General features: G+C 50.4%; 3 protein-coding genes and 1 pseudogene across 5 annotated transcripts in view; 1 reads left to right on the top strand and 3 right to left on the bottom strand.

Annotated features, from left to right (window-relative positions):
- The window catches only part of DNAJC17 (DnaJ heat shock protein family (Hsp40) member C17), a 38,690-nt gene extending 17,696 nt beyond the window's left edge, over positions 1–20,994 (top strand). The window contains exons 1-11 of one of the 3 annotated variants that reach the window (XM_036247477.1): positions 10,016–10,097; positions 10,239–10,308; positions 10,564–10,622; positions 10,839–10,926; positions 12,293–12,378; positions 12,625–12,721; positions 13,304–13,347; positions 13,774–13,848; positions 14,598–14,678; positions 15,354–15,464; positions 20,813–20,971. In XM_036247477.1, coding sequence (XP_036103370.1) covers positions 10,053–10,097; positions 10,239–10,308; positions 10,564–10,622; positions 10,839–10,926; positions 12,293–12,378; positions 12,625–12,721; positions 13,304–13,347; positions 13,774–13,848; positions 14,598–14,678; positions 15,354–15,464; positions 20,813–20,935 — 879 coding nt within the window. In that variant the 5' untranslated portion in view covers positions 10,016–10,052 and the 3' untranslated portion in view covers positions 20,936–20,971. Of the gene's footprint in view, positions 1–10,015; positions 10,098–10,238; positions 10,309–10,563; positions 10,623–10,838; positions 10,927–12,292; positions 12,379–12,624; positions 12,722–13,303; positions 13,348–13,773; positions 13,849–14,597; positions 14,679–15,353; positions 15,465–20,812 lie in introns of those variants that run through there. The other 2 variants (XM_036247469.1, XM_036247485.1) reach the window with 2 other exon arrangements.
- On the bottom strand, positions 1,548–3,610 carry LOC118620347 (annotated as a pseudogene).
- Positions 16,808–19,103, bottom strand: CUNH15orf62 (chromosome unknown C15orf62 homolog). The gene has a single exon (XM_036247497.1). It carries the CDS (start codon positions 18,398–18,400, stop codon positions 17,870–17,872), a length of 531 nt encoding a protein of 176 aa, XP_036103390.1. The 5' UTR covers positions 18,401–19,103; the 3' UTR covers positions 16,808–17,869.
- GCHFR (GTP cyclohydrolase I feedback regulator) lies at positions 20,959–25,208 on the bottom strand. The gene is made up of 3 exons (XM_036247509.1): positions 25,041–25,208; positions 22,768–22,862; positions 20,959–21,669 (listed from the first exon to the last, which is right to left on the bottom strand). Exons 1-3 carry the CDS (start codon positions 25,074–25,076, stop codon positions 21,546–21,548), a joined length of 255 nt encoding a protein of 84 aa, XP_036103402.1. The 5' UTR covers positions 25,077–25,208; the 3' UTR covers positions 20,959–21,545.
- Between the last annotated feature and the right edge of the window lie 901 nt (positions 25,209–26,109).

The following is a 26,109-nucleotide window of genomic DNA, read 5'->3' as shown; positions in this document are numbered from 1 at the left end:
TTGTAGAAAGTAAATATCAACTATAACCCTCTTTCAGGGATATTTTTATATTTTCATCTGTTTTGGATGAGCTCCCATCTTAGTGTTCTCTGACTCACCCTGGTGAAGTTTGGATGCTTTGTTACATCTGGCAAGGGTGGAAGTTTAGACTTCCCATTCAGCCCATGATGGCCTGGGTGGGGTATAGCCACATTTTTTCTATGGTGTTTGGCTAGAGTAGAACATTTATTGTCTAAAATAGATTGCATGGTTTTCATTGAATGGATTTTCATTATCATAATTAATCCTCATTAGGTCACAGTTTCTTCATTTGTAAAATGAGCCTAACAGTTTCCACCTCATAGGGATGCTTTAAGAGTTAGATAAGTTATTATATGTAAATAACTTCAAACAGAGCTTGCCACACAGTAGGCATTATATAAGTGTCAGCTGTTGTTTTTGTTGTTTTTGGGGAAAGTAAGTTACTTTGGAATTTTCTCTCTTATAAATAATGCTGTAAATGAACATCGGTGTTTATAAATATTGTATGAATTTCTAAATATTTCTTTAGAAGAGACCTTGCTGGATCAAAGCTTCTACACTTTTCAAAGCTTTCCGATATGTACAGACTGCTTTCCAGAATCGTGTGTCATTTTACACATTCATCACAAAGCTGCCAACATTAAATACCATCTTTTTTTTACTTGTTGTCAATTGATAGGTGAAAATGACTTAATTTTTGTGTGTGGGTCTGAACATTTTTAATGCTATTTGTTATTCTCTTCATGTTCTTTATCTGTTTTCTTGTGGTTTGTTTTTTCCTTAACATTTGTTTTTTTTTCTGTATGAGTTCTTTATATAGGAAGGATTTGGTGTCTGTCATATTTCATTGAGATAGTTCCCTTAGGTTTTTTGTTCCTTGGGGGTTTTTTTGGTGGAATTTAATCTTAATTCCAAGATTTGAAATTCCACATAGAAATAAAAAATGCAGCCCTGGCCGGTTTGGCTCAGCTGTTAGAGCATCGGCCTGCGGACCAGAGAGTCCTGGGTTCCGTTCCCGCTAAGGGCACATACCTTGGTTGCAGTTTGTCCCCGGCCCTGGTTGGGGTCAAGTGGATGGCAACCATTTGATGTGTCTCTCTCATGTCAGTGTTTCTCTCTTCCTCCTTTTCTCCCTCCCGCTCTATCTGAAGATAAATGCAAAAATGTCCTCAGGTGAGGATTAAAAAATAATAATGATAATAAGAAACACAGCCCGGCCAGTGTGGCTCAGTGGTTGAGCATTCACACATGCACCAAGAGGTCACCAGTTTGATTCCCAGTCAGGGCACATGCCCAGGTTATGGGCCAAATCCCCAGTGGGGGGCATGCAGGAGGTGGCCAATTGATGTTCTCTCTCATCGAAGTTTCTGTCTCTCTCTCCCTCTTTCTTTCTATCTCTCTTCAATCCATAAAGGAAAAAAAAAATTTTTTTTAAAGAGTTCTTAGTAGAGAAACAGGAAGAGAAACTTATACCAAACAAAGTACACAACAAACAATTTTATGCCTCCACTCCTCCACTGTACAATCTAAAAGTTAAAGGTCTCAGGAGTGCCATCCTGAACTTGGAACGTATAGCGTTCAGAGACAGTTTCAGGTACAACAGTTTGATCTTCCTCAACAATGAAATACTTTTTGATCAAGCTTAATGAAGCTTTGTGCACACTCATTTTCCATGTTTTGAAGAGCTTCAATTTTATGCAAACCTCTATATTCTTAAATCATTATACTAAGTCTCTCAGTTTCACCTTGTTTCTCAGCAGCCTGAAAGATATTAGAAATGACGTTTTGAATAATCAGAATAATTTTTGTATCTTTTACAGTTAAGAGGTTTATTAGTGGTTCTATTATGCCACAATGAACGAGGTAAACAATCTATTCAACTCTTCCACCACTTGTATAGTTGGTCACAGCCCATACAGCTTCCTTTTGTGTCTTTTTTTTTTTTTTTTTAATTTTTCTTTATTGATTTTAGAGAGAAGAAGGGAGAGGGAGAGAGAGATAGAAACATCAATGAGACAGAACATTGATTGGCTGCCTCCTGCATGCCCCCAACTGGGAATCAGGCCCACAACCTGGGCATGTGCCCTGACTGGGAATCAAATTGGAGACCTCTTGGTACAGGGGTCCACGCGCAACCACTGAGCCACACCAGCCGGGCCCTTTTGTGTTTTAAAGTCTGCCTTAGAACAACAAGGAATGGGACTAATCCATGATTCACAAATTGCTGTAATATGGTCCTGGTAGCCAGCTGTGATGTTTGACATTGTCCATAAAACTCCCTTATGAATACTAGTTTTGGGGTTCATTAGCAGGTTGAGAAAGACAGTAAGTGCTCCCACATCTATTACAACCTGAGTCTGTTCATCTGTCCCAGTGATAGTATATCCTATGGCTCTTAGCACAAGAGTCCCAATTGGAGTTCAGTAGCTTTAGGAGCTTCACAAGGTGGGGCTCAACTCCTGTTTTCACAACCATTTCAATTTGTTCATTTGGACCATCCGTAAGGTAGGAAATGGCTTAGCAGGTATCTGCTAATACTTCTGGATCATGATACAGGAGATGAACTAAAGTAGGAAGAATCTGCTCAACAGCATCTAATGGGGATTCTTTTTTTTTTTAATTTATTTTTTTATCCTCACCCGAGGACATTTTTTTATATTTTGCTCAGATAGAGTGGGAGGGAAAGAGAGAGAGAGAGAAACATCGATGTGAAAGGGACACATCGAGTGGTCGCCACCCACACGACCCAATCAGGGCCGGGAACAAACTGCAACCGAGGTACGTTCCCTTAGCGGGAACCGAACCCGGGTCTCTCCAGACCGCAGGCCAACGCTCCAACCACTGAGCCAAACCGGCCAGGACTAATGGGGATTCTTGTTGCGACAACGATTTGAAAGTTTCCAGGTAAAATAATGCAAGTAACCACATGCCAAAGATGACATATTAGAAAATGCAAAAAGAGGCAACAACAGATCAGCTGTACCATACTTGATAACCAAGTCTTAGAAAACTGAACCATCACTTTTGATGTTTCTTAGAGCCTATACGGCTTGTTCACTGATGTGAGCATGAGGAGATGCCAACAGAGAAATGAATGCTTGAATAGCACCCCCATCTACTACAGCATTGGCCTGTTCTGATGTCCTGGAGGCAATGTTAGTGAGGGCCCAAGCTGATTCAAACTGAACGGGGCTACAATTAGTTCTGCCCAAGAAGGACACAAATTTTAGAATCAAACTAGCCCAGATTATGTTGTCTATGGGTATCTGTTTTTCCCTAGAAATCAGTTTCCTTGTAGTCTGAGTAACTTGTAGCTGGCTTTCCAAATTGTTGCATTGATGCCTTTGACAGTGTCCTCAACAGACCAATTTACAGTGCCCTGGTTGTTGGGGTTTTCCTGCAGTGGAGAAGTAGCATCATCAGGAAATGAGGTTACATTTCTCCTTTTCAGCATTAAGTCTTCCTTCTTAGCTTTCTTCATCTCCACATTAACTTTTATTCAGCAACACCTTTCTGTACTCTCTTTCCCCTTGTTCTCGAATCTGTTAAGGCGGGCAGCTGGTGAATGAGCATTCTCATTGGTGGACATGGTTATGAGACAAAGGGAGAAAGCTGCACAGCCGGCTCAGGCTTTTGCAGGAGATGGTGCAGGCCGGACAGGCTATGATTCCGCTGCACTGAAAACATCCATCATGGATCAGCCCTAAGATGGTGTCCTTCCCTTTGTCTTTATTTCCCCTGCCTTTTGTCTGTGATTTTTGATTTAGATACATTTATTTTATTTTTTGTAAATCCATTCATTTTCTGTATGTGTGCATGTGTTTGTGATTTTTTTCCATGTTAATGCTTAGGAATTTCTTTCCCATCTTAAGAGCAGATTAATGGTTCCATCATTTTCTTCTTTTTTAAGTTCTTTAGTTGTTGTTTTTTTTAATATGTTTTTATTATTTAGAGAGAGGAAGGGAGAAAGAGAGAGAGAGAAACATCGATGTGAGAGAGAAACATGATTGGCTGTCTCCTGCACGCCCCTACTAGGGATCGAGCCCACAACCTGGGCCTGTGCCCTGACTGGGAATCTAACCTGGACCTCTCAGTCCATGGGACAACACTCCATCCACTGAGCCATATGAGGCAGGCAGTTTTGTTTTTTTAACAATTAGTTTTATTAATCTATCTGGAATTATTTTTACATATAATTTGAGATGAAGATCTAACTTTTTTCACTCAATGTAATACATTTTAATAATACCTTTTATTGTACCTTGAATTTTTACACTTACCATGGTTTGTTTTTTTGTGTTCCTTAATCTTGCCTGATTTTTTGTTGTTTTTTGTAGGGTTTTTTTGAATTACAAAGCTACTTTTTTTTTTTTATCCTCACCCGAGGACATTTTTCCATTTTTTTGTTCAGATAGAGTGGGAGGGAGAGAATGGAAGAGAGAGAGAGAAACATCGACGTGAAAGGGACACATCGAGTGGCTGCCACCCACACGACCAACCAGGGCCGGGGACAAACTGTAACCGAGGTACGTGCCCTTAGCGGGAACCAAACCCGGATCTCTCAGGACCACAGGCCGACGCTCTAACCGCTGAGCCAAACCCGCCAGGGCTACAAAGCTACTTTTAATACTTCAGGGTGAGCCCCACAGGAATAAAAAAACACTGGGAAGGGGTAACCCCCTCACCCCCAGGAGTGGCTCCGGGGAGAGAGGCTACCTGAAGGGAAGGAAGCACAAAAGGGACCCGCTGCAGACTCAGGGCAAAGGGAATGCCATCGGTGCTGGGACGTGTGAGCACTACAGGAGGAAACGGGAGCGTGGTGGGGCTGGCTCCAGGCACACAGGCGAAGGGCAAGAGGGTTGCACGTGAAAGAGTGCCTGATGTTTTTGTACTTTGTGATACACTTTTATAGCAGACAATGTTGAGGTTCAAGTTTTTGGGCTTGAAGACCTCATGAGCTTCCTCAGTTGTTCATCCTAATCCGTTACTCTTGAACTCAGAAGGCTCTTCACATCTGGCCCTGCTCATAAGCACCATGGGGCTTTCCCTTCTAATTGTTCTCTCTGTTTTATGAATCACACAAATCCTATGAGTTACATTAACTTCTGTTTATTTTCAGTATCATACCTGAGTTAACTTTATCTTTCTTTAATCCTTTTTTTGTTTTTGCCTATATATATATTCTCATTTACTAGCATTCCTTCTTCCCAAGTCTGTGCATGGAAACCTGGTTTGTTTGTATGAAATTTGTTCTTTCCCTAGTTTTCTTCCATTACTTTCTTGGTTGAAGTTTTTTAATTAACCAAAATCTCTTTTGACAAAAACATTACTTTTATTTCCATGTTTTATTGCAACCATCTCTCTCTTTTCATTTCCTTTTCTGTTCTCAGTACCCTTTCCTTATTACGGCAAAACTTTTATGTCTCTTCTCTAAGCTGGTCTGGGGCTTGAAGAGAAGTCGGCTCTTTCATATCCTCTGTCTTGGATGCCTTTTTGGCTCTCGACTTGGAGAACTACTCACCTTTCAGAATCAGCTCAGATATTGCCTCCTCTGGGAAGCTTTCAGGACAAAAATTAGTCACTCCCTTCTCTGTGTTTCCATTCTTACTGACCATTCTTATGACATCTCGTACACGGAGATGTAATTAATTGTTTTCAGTCATCTTTCTTGTTTTTGCTTCAGTGTCAGAGAAATGACTGGTTTTTCTCTGTGTCCCCAGCTCCAGCTCAGTCCTTGTATATCCTAGATGTTCCATCACAGACCCAGGAAGGGGGTAGATTCGGTACTGTTCTGAAGGGCTGTCAGAGAGCTCTCCTTCTGCCCTTAGATGTCCTTCCTGGGATTGAATACCAGCCTGACCTTGACTTTCTGGCCTCACCTCTCTCTGTGCTACTATCTAGTCAGTGTGGGGGACTGGTAATATATTTCCTATAGAATCTTGAAACACAGAATGTTCAGTCCCTTACACCTTTAAGAGGTGGTTTGGAAATTGAGACCCAGGCCAGGCCTTGAGGGAATGAGGGTCCAGGATACATCAAGTTGATTGGGGCAGTTGTGTTTGGTTGTAAATGTTGGGAGTATGGGAAACTGGAAGGGTTGGGTAAGATGGGGGTCCACCCAGAAGGGGAGTGAGATAACCTAAGTCTAATTATAGTAGTTGCTTCAAGTAAAATCTGATGAGACTTACAGACATTTTTGTCAAAGAAACACATTCTGGAAAGAGAATTTATAAGGAAGCAAATTAATATATGTAGATTAATTTCCCATTATATAATTAATATTTTTCAATTTGAACAATCTTGTTTCCTTATTTAAGTAAAAAACTAATTTTCTGATTTAATGAATTATAAAACACAAAACAATATAATATTTCTTTATTATTGATTTTAAAGAGAGAGGAAGGAAGAGGGAGAGAGAGAGAGAAGTATCAATTAGAGAGAACATTGATAGACCACTCCTGCAGGCCCCCCACTGGGGATTTGGCCCACAACCTGGGCATGTGCCCTGACCAGGAATCAAACCCGCAGCCTCTTGGTGCATGGGTCAACACTCAACCACTGAGCCACACCTGCTGGGCAATATTTAATATTTCTTTAGAAAAATATCCATAAAGCATTCTGTCTAAAAAAAAGGAAGAAACAAAAAAATAATGTACTACCACCCTGTCCGGTGTGGCTCTGGATAGAGCATCAGCCTGTGTACCAAAGGGTTGGGAGTTTGATTCCCGGTCAAGGGCACGCACCTGGGTTTCTTTGGACCACAGGCCAACCCTCTTACCGCTGAACCAAACCGGCCAGGGCTCCTTATCTTTTTTAGAAAATTGATTTGAGAGAGAAAAAGAAACATCTATTTGTTGTGTCACTGGCTTATGCATTCATTGGTTGATTCTTATGTGCCCTGACTGGGATTGAATCCACAACCTTTGCGTATATGGATGACGCTCTAACCAACTGAGCTACCCAGCCAGGACCCATTCCCTTAGAATTACTTTTTTTTTCTTTTTTGGTAGTGAAAACAGCTAGATTTTGTTGTTGATGGTGAAGACCTCTGTTGTGGTAGGGAGGTAAACGGGTGATCCAGGTGAGCATAGGTGGGTGATTGGGAAGGTGGGAGGACAAGGAGGCATATCTACACCTTTGCTACTCAAGACCTGTCCTGGGAATGGTTTCCTGCTGCCTCCTGCTCAGACAAGAGAGCCAGATGGGCTCCGTTACCCTGGCAGATGTAGGTGTAGCACTGGCGGTGGCCCAGCAGGTGGCAGCACAGCCCAGAGGTCTAGGCAGCTGCCAGCCTTTCTTGGCAGTAGATGTGGGAGTGGAATGAGGCACCTGCTAACAGGCTCTTCCCTGGGGCCTCTGGCAACTTGCCTCTAAATGTCCTTAATTAGCACACTTTGGATAGAAGTATTTATTGGTTCTCTCTGAGATGTGGAAGTTCTAAGTCCAAAACTCCTCCTCCTGGGAGGTTTGAGCAGCAGGTAAGGTATGCAGGCAGAAGTGAGGGCAAGCCCTCAGGAAGCAGAGGGCAGATTCAGGGATTCTGTGCTCTGCCTTCCCTTAAAACAGCCTAGTGGGTAATATATGAAAGAAAATGGTAGCTGTTATTTTTACTAATATAAGAAATACTACTTTTATTTTTTTTCAAGTCAGAGATATGGAAAGATAAAAACTAAAAATGGACTATATCCTCCCCACAAAGATAACCTCTGTTGACAATAAAAAATGATAGTAAAATAAGATTTAAGATTTGAACATTTGAACTACAGAGTGGCATAAAATGAGATGTAAATATTTCCTTCCCCTCCAACTTTAGCTTCTCTCCAAAGGAAACCACTCTTATGGTTCTTATGATTGCTTTGAGGAAAAAAGAAAACAGAAGCTATGCACATGCCAGAGTATCTCTAACTATTTTTATTTCATTTATTTGTTTATTTTAAACCCCAAAGTGGTCATATTATATAATTGTTCTAAACCGTTTTTTTCCACACACTGTATCTTAAAGATCTTTTTCATTTTCTTTTCTTCTTCTTTTTAATCCTGACCCGAGGATATTTTTCCAATGATTCTTAGATAGAGTGGGAGAAAGGGAGGCAGACAAAGAGAGAGAAACATCAATGTGAAAGAGACACATCAATTGGTTGCCTCCCGCACGACCCTGACCGGGGCCAGGGATCGAACCTGCAACTGAGGTATGTGCCCTTGACTGGGAATCGAATCCGAGACTCTTTGTCTGAGGGCCGACACTCTAACTGCTGAGCTAAACTGGCCAGGGTTTTTTTTTTCTTCTTTGTTTTAAATTAAGGTATAATTGATATATAACATCATATTAGTTTTAGGTATACAACACAATGATTCAGTACTTGTATATATCATGAAATGTTCACCACAGTAAGTCCAGTTAACATTTGTCACCACATATCATTACAGAATTCTTATTTTATTTTATTTATTTTTTAATCCTCACCCAAGGACATTTTTGCATCTATCCTCAGATAGAGCAGGAGGAAGAGAGAGAGAGAAACATCAATGTGAGAGAGACACATTGACTGGTTGTCACCCACACGACTCCAACAGGGGCCAGGATGAACCGCAGCCCAGGAACGTACCCTTAATGGGAACTGAACCTGGAACTCTTGTCTGCAGGCCGACACTCTAACCGCTGAGCCAAACAGGCCAGGGCCAGAATTCTTTTTTTTTTATCCTCACCCGAGGACATTTTCCCATTTTTTGTTCAGATAGAGTGAGAGGGAGAGAGAGGAGGGCAGAGAGAGAGAGAGAGAGAGAGAGAGAAGAGAAAATCGACGTGAGAGAGACACATCTAGTGGTTGCCACCCACACGACCTCAACTGGGGCCAGGGACAAACTGCAGCTGAGGTACGTGCCCTTAGCGGGAACTGAACACGGGTCTCTCTGGACTGCAGGCTAATGCTCTAACCGCTGAACCAAACTGGCCAGGGCCAGAATTCTTTTTTTAAAAATTATGTTTCTAGCCCGACCGGTGTGGCTCAGTGATTGAGATTGTTGGTTCCATTCCTGGTCAGGGCACATGCCCAGGTTGTGGGCCAAATCCCCAGTGGGGGGCATGCAGGAGGTGGCCAATTGATATTCTCTCTCATCAATGTTTCTATCTTTCTCCCTCTCCCTTCCCCTCTCTCTAAAAATATCAATTAAGAAAAATAAAATTTATTTTAAAATGTTTCTATTGATTTTTTTAGAGAGAGAGAAACATTGATCAGCTGCCTTCTGGACGCCCTCTACTGGGGTTCAGGCCTGCAACCCAGGCATGTGCCCTGACCTGGACTGAACCAGGACCTCTCAGTCCATGGGATGACGCTCAATCCACTGCGCCACACTGGCCGGGCTTTTCTTTTCTTTTTTAATCCTTGCCTGAGGATATGTTCTCATTGATTTCCAGAGGGAGAGGAAGGGAGAGAGTGAGAGAGAAAGAAACATCAATGTGAGAGAGAAACATTGATTGGTTGTTTCCCTCATACACCCTGACCAGGGATGGAACCTGCAGCCCAGGTATGTGCCCTGACTGGGAATCAAACCTGTAACCTTTTGGTGTATGGAATAACGCTCCAATCAACTGGGCCACCCGACCAGGGCTTTTTTTCCCCCTTAGGATGAGGACTTGGAGATCTCTCTAGTCAGCACACACAGGCTTCCATATATCATAATTTTTAAAATGGATCTCTCTGTTGATGGAAATTTTGGTTGGTTCCAGTGGGGGGGCTAATATAAATAGTGGTGCAGTGGGCATCCTTGTATGTTTATTTTGGCATATTTCTACATGTCTGAATTCCAAGGAGTGGGTCAAAGGGAGAGTATATTTTACATTTTGATGGCAAAATTTTCCTCCAGAAAGGCTGCCGCAGTTCTCATGCTTATGAGGGGGTGGGAATGCCTGTCTCCAGGTGGCTGTGGAGAACCTCCCTGCCAGGAGCCCTTCGACATTCATGGTGATGAGACTGGTGCTGGGCAGGAAGTAGGCCCAACCCCTCTGCTTCGGGCAGTCCTGGGCTCCCTCCATGGCCTTTGCCTCCTCTGCTGCAAGTCTCCTCCGTGACTCTGAGGTGACTGTCTCAGTGTGGGAGCCAGCAGCCTCTCTTTTAGGGATGGAGAGCACATTCTGGATTTCCCTTATTGCTTTAGCGAGGTTTTCCTGTTTGTCCTGAGTTAGAAAGAGTGAATGATCACGTCTTCTGACTCTTCAGGTGAAGAAGGCATATAGGCAGAAGGCCCTCTCCTGCCACCCAGACAAAAATCCGGATAATCCCAGAGCAGGTAAGACAGGGCATGGTGTGTTTCCCACCTGTCCCCCGTGGGAATGCTGTGGAATGTGGGTGCACACAGCCCGGCTTCTCATGCGAGGGGTGTCTGGTCGGTTGCTGATGCACTCACCCTTCCTTGCTGGTCTGTCATATGCTGATGTCAGCTTTTCTGCCAGCCTGTGGCCTCTTCAAGGTGCTTTTTGAGGGAGTATACCATCACCAAGTCTAATTTAATTTTTCTTCTCTGTTTTCTCATCTTTGTGTTTAGCTGAACTCTTCCACCAGCTTTCTCAGGCCTTGGAGGTACTGACTGACGCTGCAGCCAGGGTAAGCACATCCTCCTCTCTCTGAATTGTCCCCATGGTTAGAGACCACCGTGGTGCTTTGGTCTCAGTCCTCTGTACTCTGCCATGCAGCACAGTCCTTGCTGTTCCGGCCTAGAGACCCTCCCAAGGCTCTGGGGCTAGGCAGCGGGGCCAGGAAGGTGGCTGGACCCTCTGCTTGTTCTCTGGCTGACTCCTTGGTGTTGCTTTCTCCTGCCAGGCCGCGTACGACAAGGTCAGGAAAGCCAGGAAGCAGGCAGCAGAGAGGACTCAGAAGCTAGATGAGAGGAGGAAGAAAGTGAAGCTTGGTAGGTGACATCGTGGTGCTGGGTGGCCTGCAGCTTCCTGGGCTGTTTTCATGCAGTAGCCTCACCTTTCTTCCTGGAGCTTCTCAGTTCCAGCAACTCAAGGCTTCTTGGCCCAGCTCTGGGAAGAACCCTGTTCTCAGGGGTGGATCCTAAAGGACACTCTCAGGAATAATAACAATGACTAGATTTACTGTTAGCTAAGCACTGTGACGTGTGTTTTATTGTCTCTTTTAATTATCACAGTGCTCAAAGGAAGTGGGTATTACTAAACCCATTTTTTGTAGACAAAGAAGTTAAGGCACGACAGGAGGAAAACTTGCTGGAGCTGTGACTTAAACCCACGCAGTACGAGTAGATCCGTGTTCTTGTTCACCATGCCACCCTGGGCCTTTTTATTCATCCCAGCCTCTTTCTCACAGCGCTTTCAGTCTGTGAAGTCCCCGCAGAAGGACCCAAAGAGGTCCAGGCATTCTTTTTTTTTTTTTAAACAGCCTTATTAAGGTATATTTTTATATTCTAATATCCACCCATTTCAAGTGTACAATTCAATGATTTTTAGAAAATTTACCAAATGGTGTAAATATGACTGTAAATCAATTTCATCACCCCAAAAGGCTGGTCCAGACATTCTTCACTCAATTTTCTCTCCATCTTCTTGCCTTTTTGGTGTCCATATGTTTAATATGTACATATACCATCTCAGTGCATCCGTCTCTCTATCAAAAACAAACAAAAAACCCTGGCAATTATAGGTAAATAAAGTGCACAGAAAAGAAAACGTTGAGTCTCAGGCCTGAGAAAAGGGTTTGTCACAGCAGCTGGTCTGGAACAGGGCCACAAGCAAGTTGGAAGGACATCTCTTGATGTCCTCGCACAGAATCTGCCAACCCTGTAGGATTCACAGTGAGGCTTGGTAAATGTGAGTTGAGGGGGAGGTGAAGGAGACAGTGACAACCTGAACTCGGGAAACGCATCAAAGCCAAGGCAAGATCACAGGTCAGGCTGTGCTGCCAAACCAAGGAACAGAAGCCAACAGCTCCACCCACTGGCATCCCTGACACATAGCCCTGGGTTGCTGACATAAGCACCCGCCCACACCCTGTTCACTGATCAGACAACCAGCTTGGTCAGTGTGAGCTGATTTAACTCTTCCAGACCACGGCCACTCAACTGGAGCCTATACTTCTGTGCTACGACTTTTTCTCAATGAAAGTTAATTTGGGAGCCCATGGGCATGGAGGGAGGGGCCAGAGTCACTGTATGGGTTCATCCTGTGTGGGACTGGGGAAGCAGCCAGAGCTGGGGGTGATGAGGCCATGTAGAAGCTGCTTAGACCAGCCACTGGGTCATTAACCCTTGTGCCTAGACCTAGAGGCCCGGGAACGGCAGGCTCAGGCCCAGGGCAGTGAGGAGGAAGAGGAGAGCCGGAGTACCAGGACACTAGAGCAGGAGGTGAGCGTCTGGGCATGTGGGCCTGAGGCCATCTGCAGGAGGTGGGGGAGGGTGGACTGTGGAGGCTGTGGTGGCTGGGGAGGTCATGCCTTCCCACCTTCTTCTGTGGGATCTGGGAAATCTGTCCCACCCGCAGGTTGCTGAGCCCTAGCTTACAGGTGGAACCTCCCAGGGACCTTTACAAGGGGAACCAACCTGGAATTGGACCTGCACAGAATTGTCACCTCCCAACCTCCCGCTCTGCAGATCGAACGCCTGCGAGAAGAGGGTTCCCGGCAGCTGGAGAAACAGCAGAGGCTGATCCAGGAGCAGATACGCCAGGAACGGGAACAGAGGTTGAGAGGTGAGAGTCCATCACCTCCATCCCCCACCCCCACCCCCCCGCACTCTGAGGAAGCTCTCTGTGGAGTCACTGTGGAGACTTCCACCTGCTGGAATCCTCTTCCACCTGCTAGAATCCTGGGGGCACCCCACACGTTCTGTCCTCCTACCAGTTCTTAGGGACCTATTTACTTTTCACTCTGACCTGGTCTCCTGGTCCGGTATGTCTTAGTCCCAAGTAGTGCTGGCTTCGTTTTGGAACAGGTCACCAGGAGAAAGGCTCTGGGATACTTTGTTTTAGTAGAACCGTGTGGTCTGTATTTCTGCGTCCTGCCCCCAGGAAGTGTTTAAAGCCTTGCGTTGGCAGAACACTAACCGTGCCCTTCAGCAGGCAGCTGGGCAGATTGCCCCTGGGGTAGCAGCTCCTGGGGATAGGGATGCAATTGCCTCTCCTACCCCCACCCCCCCCAGGCTCCTGAGCAGGGGCATCTATTGCCCTTGGTCAGAAGTGACCTTTTCTAGGTCCTTCTGGCCTTGAGCTGTGTCTCCTTTGGGAGAAATTCTCTCTCCCTCATTCTCTTGCTAATTTCCCCAAATTTTCTAGGAAAGGCAGAAAATCCTGAAGGCAAAGGAACTCCCAAGCTAAAGGTAAGCCCCGTAGGGACACATGAGTCACCTCATGCTACCTCCTCTCAGCAAAATAGATACTTTCTGTGGCTCAAGGGGTCCGGGGGGGGGGGGGGCACTGGATCTCTGGGAGCCAGCACCACTACGCACATCCTTCCATCCTCACACTGCCGGGGATCAGGGCCGCCCTCAGAGCCCAGCATGGAAGGCTGCTCTTAGCCCTGACTGTCGCAGGCAGCACTCCCAGAGGCCTGCAAAGAGAGCATCTCACAGGTCTGGAAACATGGCTGTAGTGAGCAGGCCACCCTGCTTGTCCATTTTCAGGGGGACACATTTTGGAGGGGTTCTCCATAGATTACTGTTCAGCCTGTAAAGCTCAGGTGTGGGGTCTGGTGCGTTCAGGCGAAGGTTGGTGTTCAGTGGGGACAACGGCTGCTGTTTTTCCAGCTCAAATGGAAGTGCAAGGAGGACGGGTCGAAAGGTGGCTACTCCAGAGATGTCCTCCTGCGGCTTTTTCAGAAGGTCTGCCCTGCTGACTTCCCTCTTTCCCATCGCCTCAGTCCAGGCCCCAGCATCTCCATGCCTAAACGTCCCTCACCACCTCTCCCTGCCCTTGTCCCTGTTCAGAAACCATAGGATAGCTCACGGTCTTTGACCCTCCACTCCCTTGTGTTGCGTGTGCCCCATCCAGCCTGTCTCACCTTCACTGCCCAGGTCTGCCCTTGCCACCCAAGAAGCAGAGGGCTTGGCTGAGTTTGGGGATAGAAGAGGTGGGCATCTGGCACAAAGCTTGTCCCCTTCACCCTTGTCAGTCATTAGGCAGCTTTGCAACACTGCCAGTCCAAGTCCCAGTCCTTTGTCCAACTCTCCTTGCTTTCCTTCTGCATTCCTGGAAAAAAATCTTTTCCTTCCACTCAGCTGGTGTGGCTCAGTGGATTGAGCATTGTCCCATGGACTGAGAGGTCCCGGTTTGATTTCTGCGTCCTGCCCCCAGGACACATGCCCAGGTTGCAGGCTGGATCCCCAGTGGGGGGCATGCAGGAGGCAGCCAATTGATGTATCTCTCTCACATCAATGTTTCTCTCTCTCCCTTCCTCTCTCTCTAAAATATAAAAAATAAAATTTTAAAAGTCCTTTCCTTCCTATCTCTGATCTTCCCTCTCTGGGAACCTGGCAATGAGAGGTTATCCCCCCACTGAACATGCCCTGGTGGGCCTCAGGACAGCCCAGGCTTGTCTCTGGCATGAGCTGGGCCTGCCTTGTCCCCACAGTATGGAGAGGTGCTCAACCTGGTACTTTCCAGTAAGAAGGCAGGCACCGCCGTGGTGGAGTTTGCAACCGTCAAGGCTGCGGTGAGTGCTGCGTGAGGGTTGGGGGAACCACTGCCAGGATAGGAACTCAGTTCTGTGGGTACCCTGAGGCTAGGTATCCACATACCCAGGGAATCTTCGGGCCATCTCAGAGCCAAGGTCCCCCAGAGGGTCTGACTCCTGGGAGTACAGGCATGGTGAAGAGGGGATGGGTAGGAGAATGCTCTGGGATATAGGGGAGCCCACTTCATTTCCTGCTGCCTGGCTCCACACCTCCATTCTGCCATGAGAGCTGGCATGCCTCCAGGTTGGAGCCCACCCTGTCAACCCCTTCTCCAACCACCCAGTCAGAGGGCTGGTACTTGACTCGCCCATGAGGAGGGTCAGAGCTTTAGCACAGCGTCATGGGAAAGAGCCCAGCTTTGCAGTGGTTCTCAGCCTTCCTAGTGTCGCGGCCCTTTAATGCAGTTCCTCATGTTGTGGTGACGCCCAACCATAAAATTATTTTCGTTGCTACTTCATAATTGTAATTTTGCTACTGTTATGTCTTAGGCAACCCCTGTGAAAGGGTCATTTGACCCCCATAGGGGTCACAACCCACAGGTTGAGAACGCTGGCTTAGAGGATGAGCTTGCTGGTGCTGGTACTGCTGTGGGGGTAGAGCCACTCTGTCACTGATTCTCACTGATGGGACTAACTGGATGCTGTGTTTGGCAGGAGCTGGCTGTCCAGAATGAAGTGGGCCTGGTTGATAACCCTCTGAAGATTTCCTGGTTGGAAGGACGGCCCCAGGGCAAGGATGGCCCCAGCCACCTAGGACTGTCACAGGTAAAGAGCCAGGCCTCACACAGGTGGGCCTGCTCAGGGTTTGGGGAACCTTTTCCTGTTTGCGCTCTTCTCAGAGATCTTTTCTCGCAAATCCAGGTCATCTCGATGGAGTGAGATTTGCAGGTCCCCAACCAGAGCAGGGGGACTGATTTTGTGATGACCCCCTTTCCTCTCTGAGTGCCAGTGGGCTGTACCCTGCACAGAATCCTTAGACATTTTTTTCCTCCACATCCCAGTCTCCTGTTGGAGACCATCATCGTCACCCAGAGGGGCTTTCCTGGCCCACAGGCTGCTTGGTTTGGTGTGAAGCATTCGGGGAAGGGGTGGAGGACAGGGCAGCTGCGTCCACTTCCATCCCCAACTCATTTTTCAGGTGTGTCTGTGGCCGCCCAAGACAGGACCTGCTGTCAAAAGGTGATAGCTGCTCCTGGAAATAACACTAAAAACCACACTGACACTGGGGCGCTCGCTGCCCGCGTGCCCACCTCACAGTGAAGCACAGACTTCAGCTCATGTGTCCTCAACAGCAGAAGTTTGTCCTCACAGCTCCATGAAGGCTTTGGTTTAGCAACACACGCACACACACAAACATGCGCGCGCGTGCCCTAGTCATACCTGCTCTCACTTTGGTGGGACAAAGAGCTTTTAGACCAAGAGTTCTCCCTTCTCTGAAATGGCCCGAGGGTGTGTGGGGGAGCCTCAGATTGGTATGTTCACCAGCCCCTGTGGGGAGAGAATGCCCAGGAAGGTCGGCAAGGCCTTTCTTCTCAGTCACTCCACCCCCTGCTTTCCTGCTTGCCCCTCACCTGGCCGTGAGAAGGGGAAGCTCTCTGGGAGTGTGTCCCAGACCTGGACAGAGGAAGACAGGAGCTGGTCTGAGCCCAACTCGAGACCTTTTAGGGAGCTCATTCCCTTACCATTAAATCCCAGCATTTCACAGCCCCAGACAACATTCCATAGGCTGCTACATAGAACTTTATTTATTATCTCCCGCAGCCAGAGGGGAGCCTCTCCTCGGGCACATCCACGCAGGTGGAGGGAGACGGAGGCCACAAGTTAGGGCTGTGGACGCAGTGTGTGTCGAAGCTTCCCTCTCTCACTGCCAGCCTGGAATCTCAGAACCACGTGGCTCAGCCAACTTGAGCTCTGCTTTCAAGTCTTCTGGCCAAGCCACAGTGTGGGGCAGTAGTAGCACAGTGTGTGGCCGTGACCCAGTGGCCCTGGGTGGTAGGCCCCCGTTGGCGAGGGTTTAGGCAAAGCAGAGCTCCCCAGTCCTGGCGGAGGGTTCTGGAGACCAGCTGTGCTCTTCCCGGGAATAGCCATGAGTTCTGTGTCCATCCCCTGGTTCAGTCCTCCTGTGTTCTCAGGGGCAGGGTGGAGGGAAAGCTGCCATTGTTCTTGCTGCATTTCCCAAGGGCTCCCGTTGGTAATAACCTGGGCACTCCCCAGGCAGCCTTCGGCTGGCATTTCCTTGGAACCACCTTCCTCAGGCACCAGCGTCTGCTCCAGGCAGCTGTGCTGGCAGCTTGACTCGTGTGCCCCTTCCTGCTGACGGTTTGTGTGGCCTTCTCCTTATACTGGTTATCTCTACATGCCTCTCTCTTCCTCCTCTGCCAGCCCTCCCCTCTGTTGCAGGCCCCGCACTTCCACCCCCGACTGGGGCTCCCAGCCACGGCCTGGGCCAGCAAGTCTGACAGACTTGCCCACGAGGTTGGTGTTCACCTCCACCATCCAATGCGGCAGCCATTAGTCGTGTGTGGCTATTGAGCATTTGAAATGCAGTAGTGCTGCTGAGGAACTAAATGTTTAATCTTACTTAGTTTCAATTATTTAAATGTAAACAGCCACATATAGCTGGTGGCTACCATACTGGACAAAGTCAAGCCTGTCTCATCCTCTCCCCTCAGGTCTCCCCACTTCCCCTAGACCCGTCTTGTCACCTCTCTCTGTTGTCAGTAGCTTCAGAGGGGGCTGGGGCAGATCATCTGATCTGTCCACTCCCTGACTCGCCCCTTGTGCCCCCCACTCCTCTACTGGCCTCTGCCTGGTCCCCTTCCCAGCTCAGCCGCTGCCTTTAGGGCTCTTGTCAGCAAGTGTCCCGCACGTTTCCAGCCTCTACGCCTCTCCCTCTACTTGGGGTGGCCCGGAGGACTGTTGAGGACCCAGAGGGCAGGCAGGGCCCTGGATTTCTATCTGCACCTTTTTCTTTTTTTTTTCTTTTTTTGTACGTGCCCCTAGCGGGAACCGAACCTGGGACTCTCTGGTCCACAGGCCGACACTCCAGCCGCTGAGCCAAACTGGCCAGGGTTGCACCTTTTTCTTAATCCACAACTATGCCTTCCTTCCCTGGGTCCCCAGGCTTTCGGCTCTTCCAGTCACCGCACCTCTGCCCACCCTCCCCCTATTCAGAAGCTGGGCTCACTGGGAAATTGCTCCCTCAGCATCTGTAAAACTTCCTCAAGAAGTGACATCCCCAAGTCCACTTTGAAGGAGAAGAAGGGGTCATTAAGGTCTGGAGCAGGTGTCCTCTGGAAGGGGGGGGGAGTGTCCACAAGGTCCCCCTTGGAGTATTCGTGGAGGGGGCCTGCCAGGGAACGCGCCGAGGACAGGGTAGCCGAGTAGGCAGCAGTGTAGGCAGGTGAGGGCTCCAGGATGTTGGGGCAGCTGGAGCTCTCTCGGTAGAGGCGTGGGGGCTTGGGTGGGGCCAGAAGGGTGGCCCGAGGCTGCTCATCCCCCCACAGTGGCAGGCGCCGGCCATCCGGCCTCCCTTGAAGCTCCCGGATGACCTCTCTGTTGCTGTACTCCTCATGGTCCCCGCCAGCCAGGCTGGCCTGGCTCAGCACACTGCCCTGCCGTCGGAGTCCCCGAGGCCGCCCCAGGCTCAGCCGCTTGAAGAAGGAGGCATTGCGAAAGGAGCCTTTCCGCCAGGTGTCCATGGGACCTAGGGAGCCAGCAGACCTTAGGAGTCCAGTTCAAGAGTGGCTGGGGACCATTTGGTCCCTGCTGGAGCAGTGAGTGACAAGAAATGGGAGACAGTCCATACAGGCTTCCAGCAGAGGCCTCCAGCTTTCTGCCCAGCACAGACCTCAGGCCAGCATCACGGACAGTGAGACGAGGTCCCAGGAAGAGGGGAGCAGAGTGCTGCGAGTTCTTGGCGGCAGGAGTTTCCCAGAGGGCCAGGAGTGACCTGGTTACTTGATAGGGCAGTGGAAAAACCCCGAGAGGAAGAAGCAGCACTTACTGGAGCCGGAGTGAGAGCAGCTTCCGGGGGTCAGAGATAGTTCTTCTCAGGTGGGCAGGAATGGCCTCTGCTGCTTCCCCTGTACCATCTCGTCCCAGCCCCAGCCCCAGCTCGCCTCTGTGCCTCTGTCCGCCGTGGCTCCCTGCCTCCGAGCAGTGCCCGGCTGGCCGTGCGGGTGTGTGGCGAGGAGGTGTGTTGTTGTTCTCAGTTGACTCAGTCAGGTGGGAAGCTGGGTTTCATGCTCTGAGGTAATTGCAGCATCCGCATGAGGAGTTGGGGCAGCCGTGGCCAACACCCCAGGGCCACTGGGGAGCTGAAGATTCCTCTGGGGACTCTTCTAGGGGCAGCCCTGCTCAGTGCGTCACCACACTGTCTCTTTTTACCCCACCACCCCAGGCCCTAGCCGGCAGAGTGGCTTCCCAGCACCCCACCCCCCCTCCACCCCCGTGTGTCTGGGAGAGAGGAGCTCGGGGAGGGTGGCAGTTAACTGAATGGCAGGCGTGTGGAACAATTGTTGGGGAAGGAAGAGACCTGTAGCTAGTGTGGGTGACTCAGCCCTGGGGCCTGGTGACAGGCCCTCATTAGCAGAGCCCACAGGTATGGGGGTAAGGAGGCAGAGGGTGTGTCAGTAGGAAGCAGCCCCATGCCAATAAAGGGTTGGCTCCTTCCAGGGCTGGGCTCAGCGCATGCCAGGGTGACTCGAGTTTGCTCAGCAGAGCACTATTACCTCGGCCTGACACCCAGTCTATCTGCTGTTTCCTCATCTTTCAGATTTACCAGAGGGCCTCAGGGCAGGAGAGAGCAGCTAAGGGGCAGGGCCCTGCTGCCTCCCACCCTGTGCTCCAGTCCTTCCCCATGGGCTGCCTGGGCCTCACTTGAGGTCTCTCTGTGGAGGGGGCTAGGTCACTAAATTTTCAGCAGTGCTCTGGGCCAAGCGGAGATAGTGGGCCTGGCTGGGAGGGCAACTCTCCCCAGAGCTCTGCAGCCCTTAAGAGAGGAAAGAGGGGCAGGGCTATTGGGAGGAGCAAGGGGATTTGGCTGAATAACACTTCCTGGTTCTGTACACCCCTCACTACAAACCAGTTGGCCAGGGCCTGGCATCTTAACTCCAGCCACACCCTTCTTAGTCCCTGGGGCACTGACCACCAGACTTTCCTCCTGCCTTATTCCATGAGAGTCACCAGTTTGGCATACACAGATCAGGCTCCACACCTTTGCCTGCTCTGGAACCCCCAGCCTGCTTGCTTCTGTGCCGACTCAGGTGGGCTTCAGACGTCACACAGCTCCAGCTGCCCTGAGGGAGGAAGTGGTTTCATTCCCACTGCAGACCTTATCAGGGCGTGGGGTTGGCAGCTCAGGGCTCGTGGCACCGTGGAGCCTCCTCTCCACCCCATGGCCTTGGCCCACTGAGGTGGTGGGGTTTTTTTGAGGTGGTTGTTTATTATTCTTTTGGTTATTAAAATACAGCAGTCTTTAATCCCCGTGCTCTGCTGGCAAGGTCATGAAAGAAAAGCTGCAGGCCCTACCCTCCAGAAACCCTGGTGTGCATTTTTAGGAGGCAAGCCAGTCAGTCCCATGCTTGTTTCTCTTTTTTAGGGTGGGGCTGATTGAGGCTGTGTCTAGGGTAGGGCTTCCTTCTCCTGTGACCTCAGCAGGAGCCAGTCCGCAGGGAAGATGGGCAGCTGGGAGGCAGCAGTGCCGCCCCCTCTGCCTGGCAGAGCAGAGTGGGTTCCCTTCACTGGACAGCGGTGAGAGGCAGTGGGGGGTGGGGGGGGCGGGAAGGGCCTGCCTAGAGCATGAGGAAGTGAATCTCCTGGGAAAGGTGAGCAGAGCTGACTGTAGAGGTGAAGGACCTGAGAGGGAGGGAGGGGAAGGTGGTAAGTGGTTGAGACTGGCTGAGAAGCTGGCCTGGAGGCCACAGGCCTGCTTGCTCCAAGGGAACATGGATGAACTGGGATTGCAGGCTGCTCCAGGGTCCTTCCTTCCTGGGCATCCTTCTTCCTTGAGTCTTTGACTGTAGCTCTGCCTAGGCCTGTCCTCCGAGTATGGAGTTTATGGGGTTGTGCCTGATGCTCTGACCACTCTGGGTCCCTCCTTTGTCCCCCAGGGCTCTGTGGTGTCCGAGAGGGACTACGAAAGCCTCGTCATGATGCGCATGCGCCAAGCAGCTGAGCGGCAACAGCTGATCGCCCAGATGCAGCAGGAGGACAACGTGGGGCAGCCCACATAGCCTCCAGCCCTACTACTCCACAGCCCTTTTCTTAAACCTCACCAATAAATTGTTTTTTTAAAGTCTACTTCTGTTGCATACATAGGTGTAGGGTGCTGGCCTAAGTATGGCCCTGGGTCTGGGCTCTGCCTCCAAGCCCTGCCCAGGCTAGCTCTCCCTCCCTGGCAGAGGAAAGACCCCCAGAGAGGTGCTCCACTTGCTGAGAGTCCCTGCACACGCAGAGCTTAGGATCAGCCAAGCATCACAGCCCTTTATTGACTTGGATTAGCTACGTAGCACCCACCCGCCCAGTGCTGGGGCCATGCTCCTGGCCAAAGGCAGTCGGCTCTTGCCAGCCCCTCAGCCTGCTCATGAACGTGGACTCCTCCAGAACCCTCAGCCAGGCCAGAAGGTGGAGGGGCAGCTGGGAGCACCACGGCAAGGGGCCTGCCCTCCCTGCCTCTGCCGAGACAGGTTTCAAGAAGGCTGTTAACTGCCCAGTGGTGCTGGGCCGGGGATAATGACGATTTGGGAAAAGGGGCAGGGCAGTGAGTGAGGCAGGGGCTTGGGATCAGGGCTCATTGGCAACCACTCAAAGAAGGGGTGTCCTGTCTGTTCCTCGGTGTGAGGGTCACTCCTTGTGCAGGCACCACACCAGTGTCTGGCCCACCCCTGTCATGCTCAGCACACGGAAGCCCCTGCGTTCCAGCTTGTCCAGGACTATTCGAGGAGGGTCATTGACGTAGTACTCATAACTGTAACAGAGGAGAGGAGGCAGCGTGAGGGGGTACACAGTGCAAACGCCTCCGACAAAGCTAGTAGCTGCTGAAGACCATGCCTGTCGGGACTGGTATTAGCTGGTGTCTTCCAGGTCCTAAGTGCGTATATCCATCCCCACCCCCAACCCTTTCCATGCATCATCTCACTCATTTCAACAACCCGAGGAAGGCACCATTATTGTTCTCATTTTATAAATGAGAATACTTGGAGGGCTTAAGTCGTTTTCCCAATATCATAAGACAGTAGAATCTGTGTTAGTCTGATGACAGCCCCATGTGCCCTAAGCTGCTGCTCTCCAGGAAGAACCGGCTGCTCTTTCCAGGGTCCTCACGTGGACTGGGAAGGGCAGCCCAGTCTTGGGGCAACAGTTTGACCCCTAATAGTCCTGACTCTGGATGCCTCTCCCCAGCACACAGTTGGAACCAACTCGCCTCCCTTTTGCTCCCCTCTCTGACTACAGCTCATTCTGGGGACACTTCCAAGGAGTTCTAGCCTGTGGAGCAGAGTTCTTCCTGCCTACGGGGTATGAAGGGGAAGGGGCAGAAAAGGAAACAGCACTCACTGTTTAAACTCCGAACTGATGTGAAGAATGCCAGAGTGGCTGAGTGCCCAGGCAGCTGGTTGAGCTGGAAGTAGGACCCAGGCTGCCTGCTCCCTGTTTCTAGGTCTTAGCTTTGTTAATCAGCCAGCTCCTCAAGGCAGAAACCTCTTCCTCTGTGCCTGTCTTTGCCTTGATAAGGTCTATCTTGGAGACAGAGGGCAGAGCAAGGAAAAATCCACTTACATAGTCCTGTTTCTAGGGAACTGGACTCTGTCCTGGGGCTGTACTTTGTCCTTGGGCTCTCTTAGGAAGGGATGGCCAGTGAGAAAGCCTTCAGAACAAGTCGGGGTGGGGGGATGGGGGCTGTGAGGCCCCAGAGGGGACTGACCCTACAAGAAGGCAAAGCCCCAGGAAGCAGGCAGAGGGATTCTGAGGTTGGGCAGTGGCTTTGCCCCTGGTCTTAGTGGTGTGTGAAGGGAACAGGGACAAGTCTAGGGCTAGTGAGAAGATACTTAAGAATGCCATTACTTACAAGTTGTTTCCCAGGACACCTCTTTTTGAGGCCCCCAAATGCCGCATCAGCTCTGGATCCGAGTACTCATCGCCCACCATGGTGGGGCCCACCTCCTGCAAGGTAAGCCACAGTGCATGCTTGGCTGGCCGCGGGACAGAAGTAGAAGGTCTTGCCTCTCCTCCTTTCCCTGCCTGCTGGCCCTGAGTCAGCTTCAGGCAAAGGTTGGAGGGGTTGGTGAGAGACCCTGAGGGCCAAGAACAAGCTGGAAAAGGGTAAGGTCAGTCAGTGACCCAACCTAAGGCTTCTCTAGCTCCTCCAGGCTGAGCTGGGAAGTACCTGAACCGGCACCTACATGCGCCACCTACCACCGGTGTTTGGTGTGTATCAGAGTCAGCTGGAGAGCAGAGAAATGGGAGCCTGTCCACACAAAATCTTTTTATTTTTTATTTTTTATCCTCACCCGAGGACATTTTTCCATTTTTTGCACAGACAGAGTGGGAAGGAGAGAGAGGAAGAGAGAGAGAGGGAAACATCGATGTGAAAGGGACACATCGAGTGGCTGCCACCCGCACGACCAACCAGGGCCGGGGACAAACTGCAACCGAGGTACATGCCCTTAGCGGGAACCGAACCCGGGTCTCTCCGGACAGCAGGCGGATGCTCTAACCGCTGAGCCAAACCGGCCAGGGCCACACAAAATCTTGTACAGTAATGTTTGTGGCAGCATTATTCATAATAACCCAAAAAGTGGAAACAACCTAAGTGTTTTTCAGCGGCCGAATAGATAAATAAAATATGGTATAGTCATATGATGGAATCTTATTTGCAATAAAAAGGAATGAGTACTGATACGTTCCTTGAAACCTTATCTAAGTGAAAGGCGATAGATACAAGCCCACATAGTGTGACAGGAACTATATTAGTGGTTACCTAGGTCTGGGGACCTGGTGGAGGTGATGAGAAGTGACTGCTAAGATGACTGAAATGTTCTAAAATTGATTAGGATGATGGTTGTGCGACTCTAAATATGCTTAAAAAAACCATGGAGCCCTGGCCAGTTTGGCTCAGCTGTTAGAGCGTGGGCCAACAGACCAATGAGTCACAGGTTCAAATCTAGCCAAGGGCACGTACCTCGGTTTCGATTAGTCCCCGGCCCTGCTTGGGGTCCTGCAGGAGGCAACCACTCGATATGTCCCTTTCACGTGGCTGTTTCTCTCTCTCTCTCTCTCTCTCTCTCTCTCTCTCTCTCTTCCTCTCTCTCCCTCCCACTCTATCTGAACAAAAAACGAAAAAATGTCCTTGGGTGAGGATAAAAACAAAAAACAAAAAAACCATTGAATTGCACACTTTATATTGGTGAATTTTATGGTTTGTGTATTATATAGCAATAAAAGAGTCACAGAGGAGCACTGGATTCCCATGCTCCAGGCTTAAGAGTGTTTTGGGAGGTCTGGGAAGGGGCCAGGAGTACACATTTTAACAATTGCTCAAGAGACTGGTTCTCAAACCACTGCCCCAGGACACTGCCAAGAGGGCACCTGTCAAGTGGCGAGCCACCTCCGGGGACTTGCTTACCCTCTGATGGATCCCTCACGCACTGGGGAGTGAAAGGGGCGGAGGAGCATCCTGCTGCCCAGCTGGGAGACCCAGTCACAACATTCTGAAGTTAAAAAGGGATGCCTGGGCAACCAGCACCTTCTTAGATAAGGAAACTGCTCCCAGAGAAAGGGGAGTGACTTCCGACTCCGGAATGGTGTTCTCCCCACCTCTAGTCCCAGGGGCGGTGCTCTTCCCTTAGGGACAACTCTTCCTGGAAGTTCTTAAGGGTGCAGCTAGCGGCTGTGAGTGCGCCAGGCACTCGGCATAGTGTTTAAGCGTCTTAGCTAAAAGGCTTAGCGCCTTTTCTTCTCCAAACCTCTTTCCTTCAGGTTATCACCCTCCCCGCCTTTCCCCCGGCGGAGCGGCTCTGTGTAGGGCCGCGGGTGCTGCGTGTGTGAGACCAGTTTCCCGCGGACAGGCAGGGCAGGACCCGAGCTCGCTGGGTCGAGGGGACGCAAGCACTTGGCCTCCTTCGCGGCCTGGAGGCGCCGGGCCGGCCAGAGCTCTGAGTCCCGGGATCCCAGCAGAGTCGGCTCCCGGCTTCCCTCCCCGTGGCCCGAGGGGGCGTGTCCCCGACGGCTTCCGGGCCGGCACCCGGAGACGCTGCCCACGAGGGAGGCGCCAAGGTGCGTCCGCAGTCCCCGGAGGCCAGGGCCCCGCTTCAACTCCCCGGGCCAGGCGGGGCTACTCACCATGCGGATCTGAGTGCTGATGAGCAGGTAAGGCATGGTGCTCGCGTCCTGCTCAGGGTACGACGTGGGCTTTGCACTTGGTGGCAACGTCAGACGCTCGGGCTCGGGGACTGCGACCCGCCGCCCGAATCCCGTTACTCCGGCTCTGGCCTTTGGTGGTGCCAATCCCGGTGCACCCGGCCGTGACCGCAGCGGTGGCCAATCAGGAGCGGGTGCCCGTGACGTGCACCGGCCCCGGCGACTCAGGGCCCGCCCCTGCCCCAGGGCATCGCGCTGGGAGGGTGCGTGTCGGGGGTCGGTCTGGCACCCGCTGCACGGGGCCGCCAGGCGCGCCTGTTGCCCTTACACCCCTTACTGCAACACCTCCAGGAACAGGCTCCCGAGCCCTGCTGGTCTCCCCCGTCACAGGGAGCAAACGGGACCCCGCTGAAGCCTCCCAATCTCTAGCCCCCTACACCCAGTGACGCCTCCAAAGCGTTGAGCGGATCCCACCTCTCATCCCAACACACGTTCTCTGGACACTCCTTCGGCGGAGGAAAGACAAGGCAAGGGTAGGAGGCTTTTGGCTACAGCTAAAATACCACCTTGGGTGCGCTCGCTGCGCATTTCCACCTCCCTGGTTGTATTTTCTAGCACAGTGGCTGGATCTTGTATTTCTGAGGCGCTATACGTAAATCTGTAAAGAAAATGAGCGTTTGGCTATGTGCCAAGCCTGGAGGAACTTGAACCAAAAGAATTTGGCCCTCAGTTCAGAGAGCCTTCCTCGAAGCCGAGGCCGGAGAGTGGCCCAGGCAGAGATCAGGAGGCCACGCCCGGGGCAAGAGAAACAACTTCCCCCGCACAAGGCAGCGAGTTCACCTCCGTGCGTCCACGCCCTCATCTGGATGTAGCTAAATCTGACAACTCAACATTCTTTGTCTTGTGACTGGTTCTTTAAAAAATAAAGTGAACCGAAAACAGCCTGTAAACTTCCAGCCCAGGGACTGAAAAATCTTGACTTCACCGAAGAGCTCTTATGCATGCTCTGTGCCCCAGCACTTTGGCAGATGTGAAGAGAACTGTAAGGGAA

Source organism: Molossus molossus, unplaced genomic scaffold, assembly GCF_014108415.1.
Source record: "Molossus molossus isolate mMolMol1 unplaced genomic scaffold, mMolMol1.p scaffold_m16_p_1, whole genome shotgun sequence".
In the NCBI taxonomy this organism is placed as follows: Eukaryota; Metazoa; Chordata; class Mammalia; order Chiroptera; family Molossidae; genus Molossus; species Molossus molossus.
The sequence above is the reverse complement of the archived record's forward strand: the minus strand, read 5'-3'. Positions and strand labels throughout refer to the sequence as shown.

Coding starts and splice junctions, on each gene's coding strand:
- CUNH15orf62 (XM_036247497.1), bottom strand. CDS start 18,400: ATGGACACCTGGCGGAAAGGCTCCTTTCGCAATGCCTCCTTCTTCAAG.
- GCHFR (XM_036247509.1), bottom strand. CDS start 25,076: ATGCCTTACCTGCTCATCAGCACTCAGATCCGCATG. Junction 22,863..25,040: donor TCAGCACTCAGATCCGCATG/GTGAGTAGCCCC, acceptor CTTACCTTGCAG/GAGGTGGGCCCCACCATGGT. Junction 21,670..22,767: donor GGTGTCCTGGGAAACAACTT/GTAAGTAATGGC, acceptor CCTCTGTTACAG/TTATGAGTACTACGTCAATG.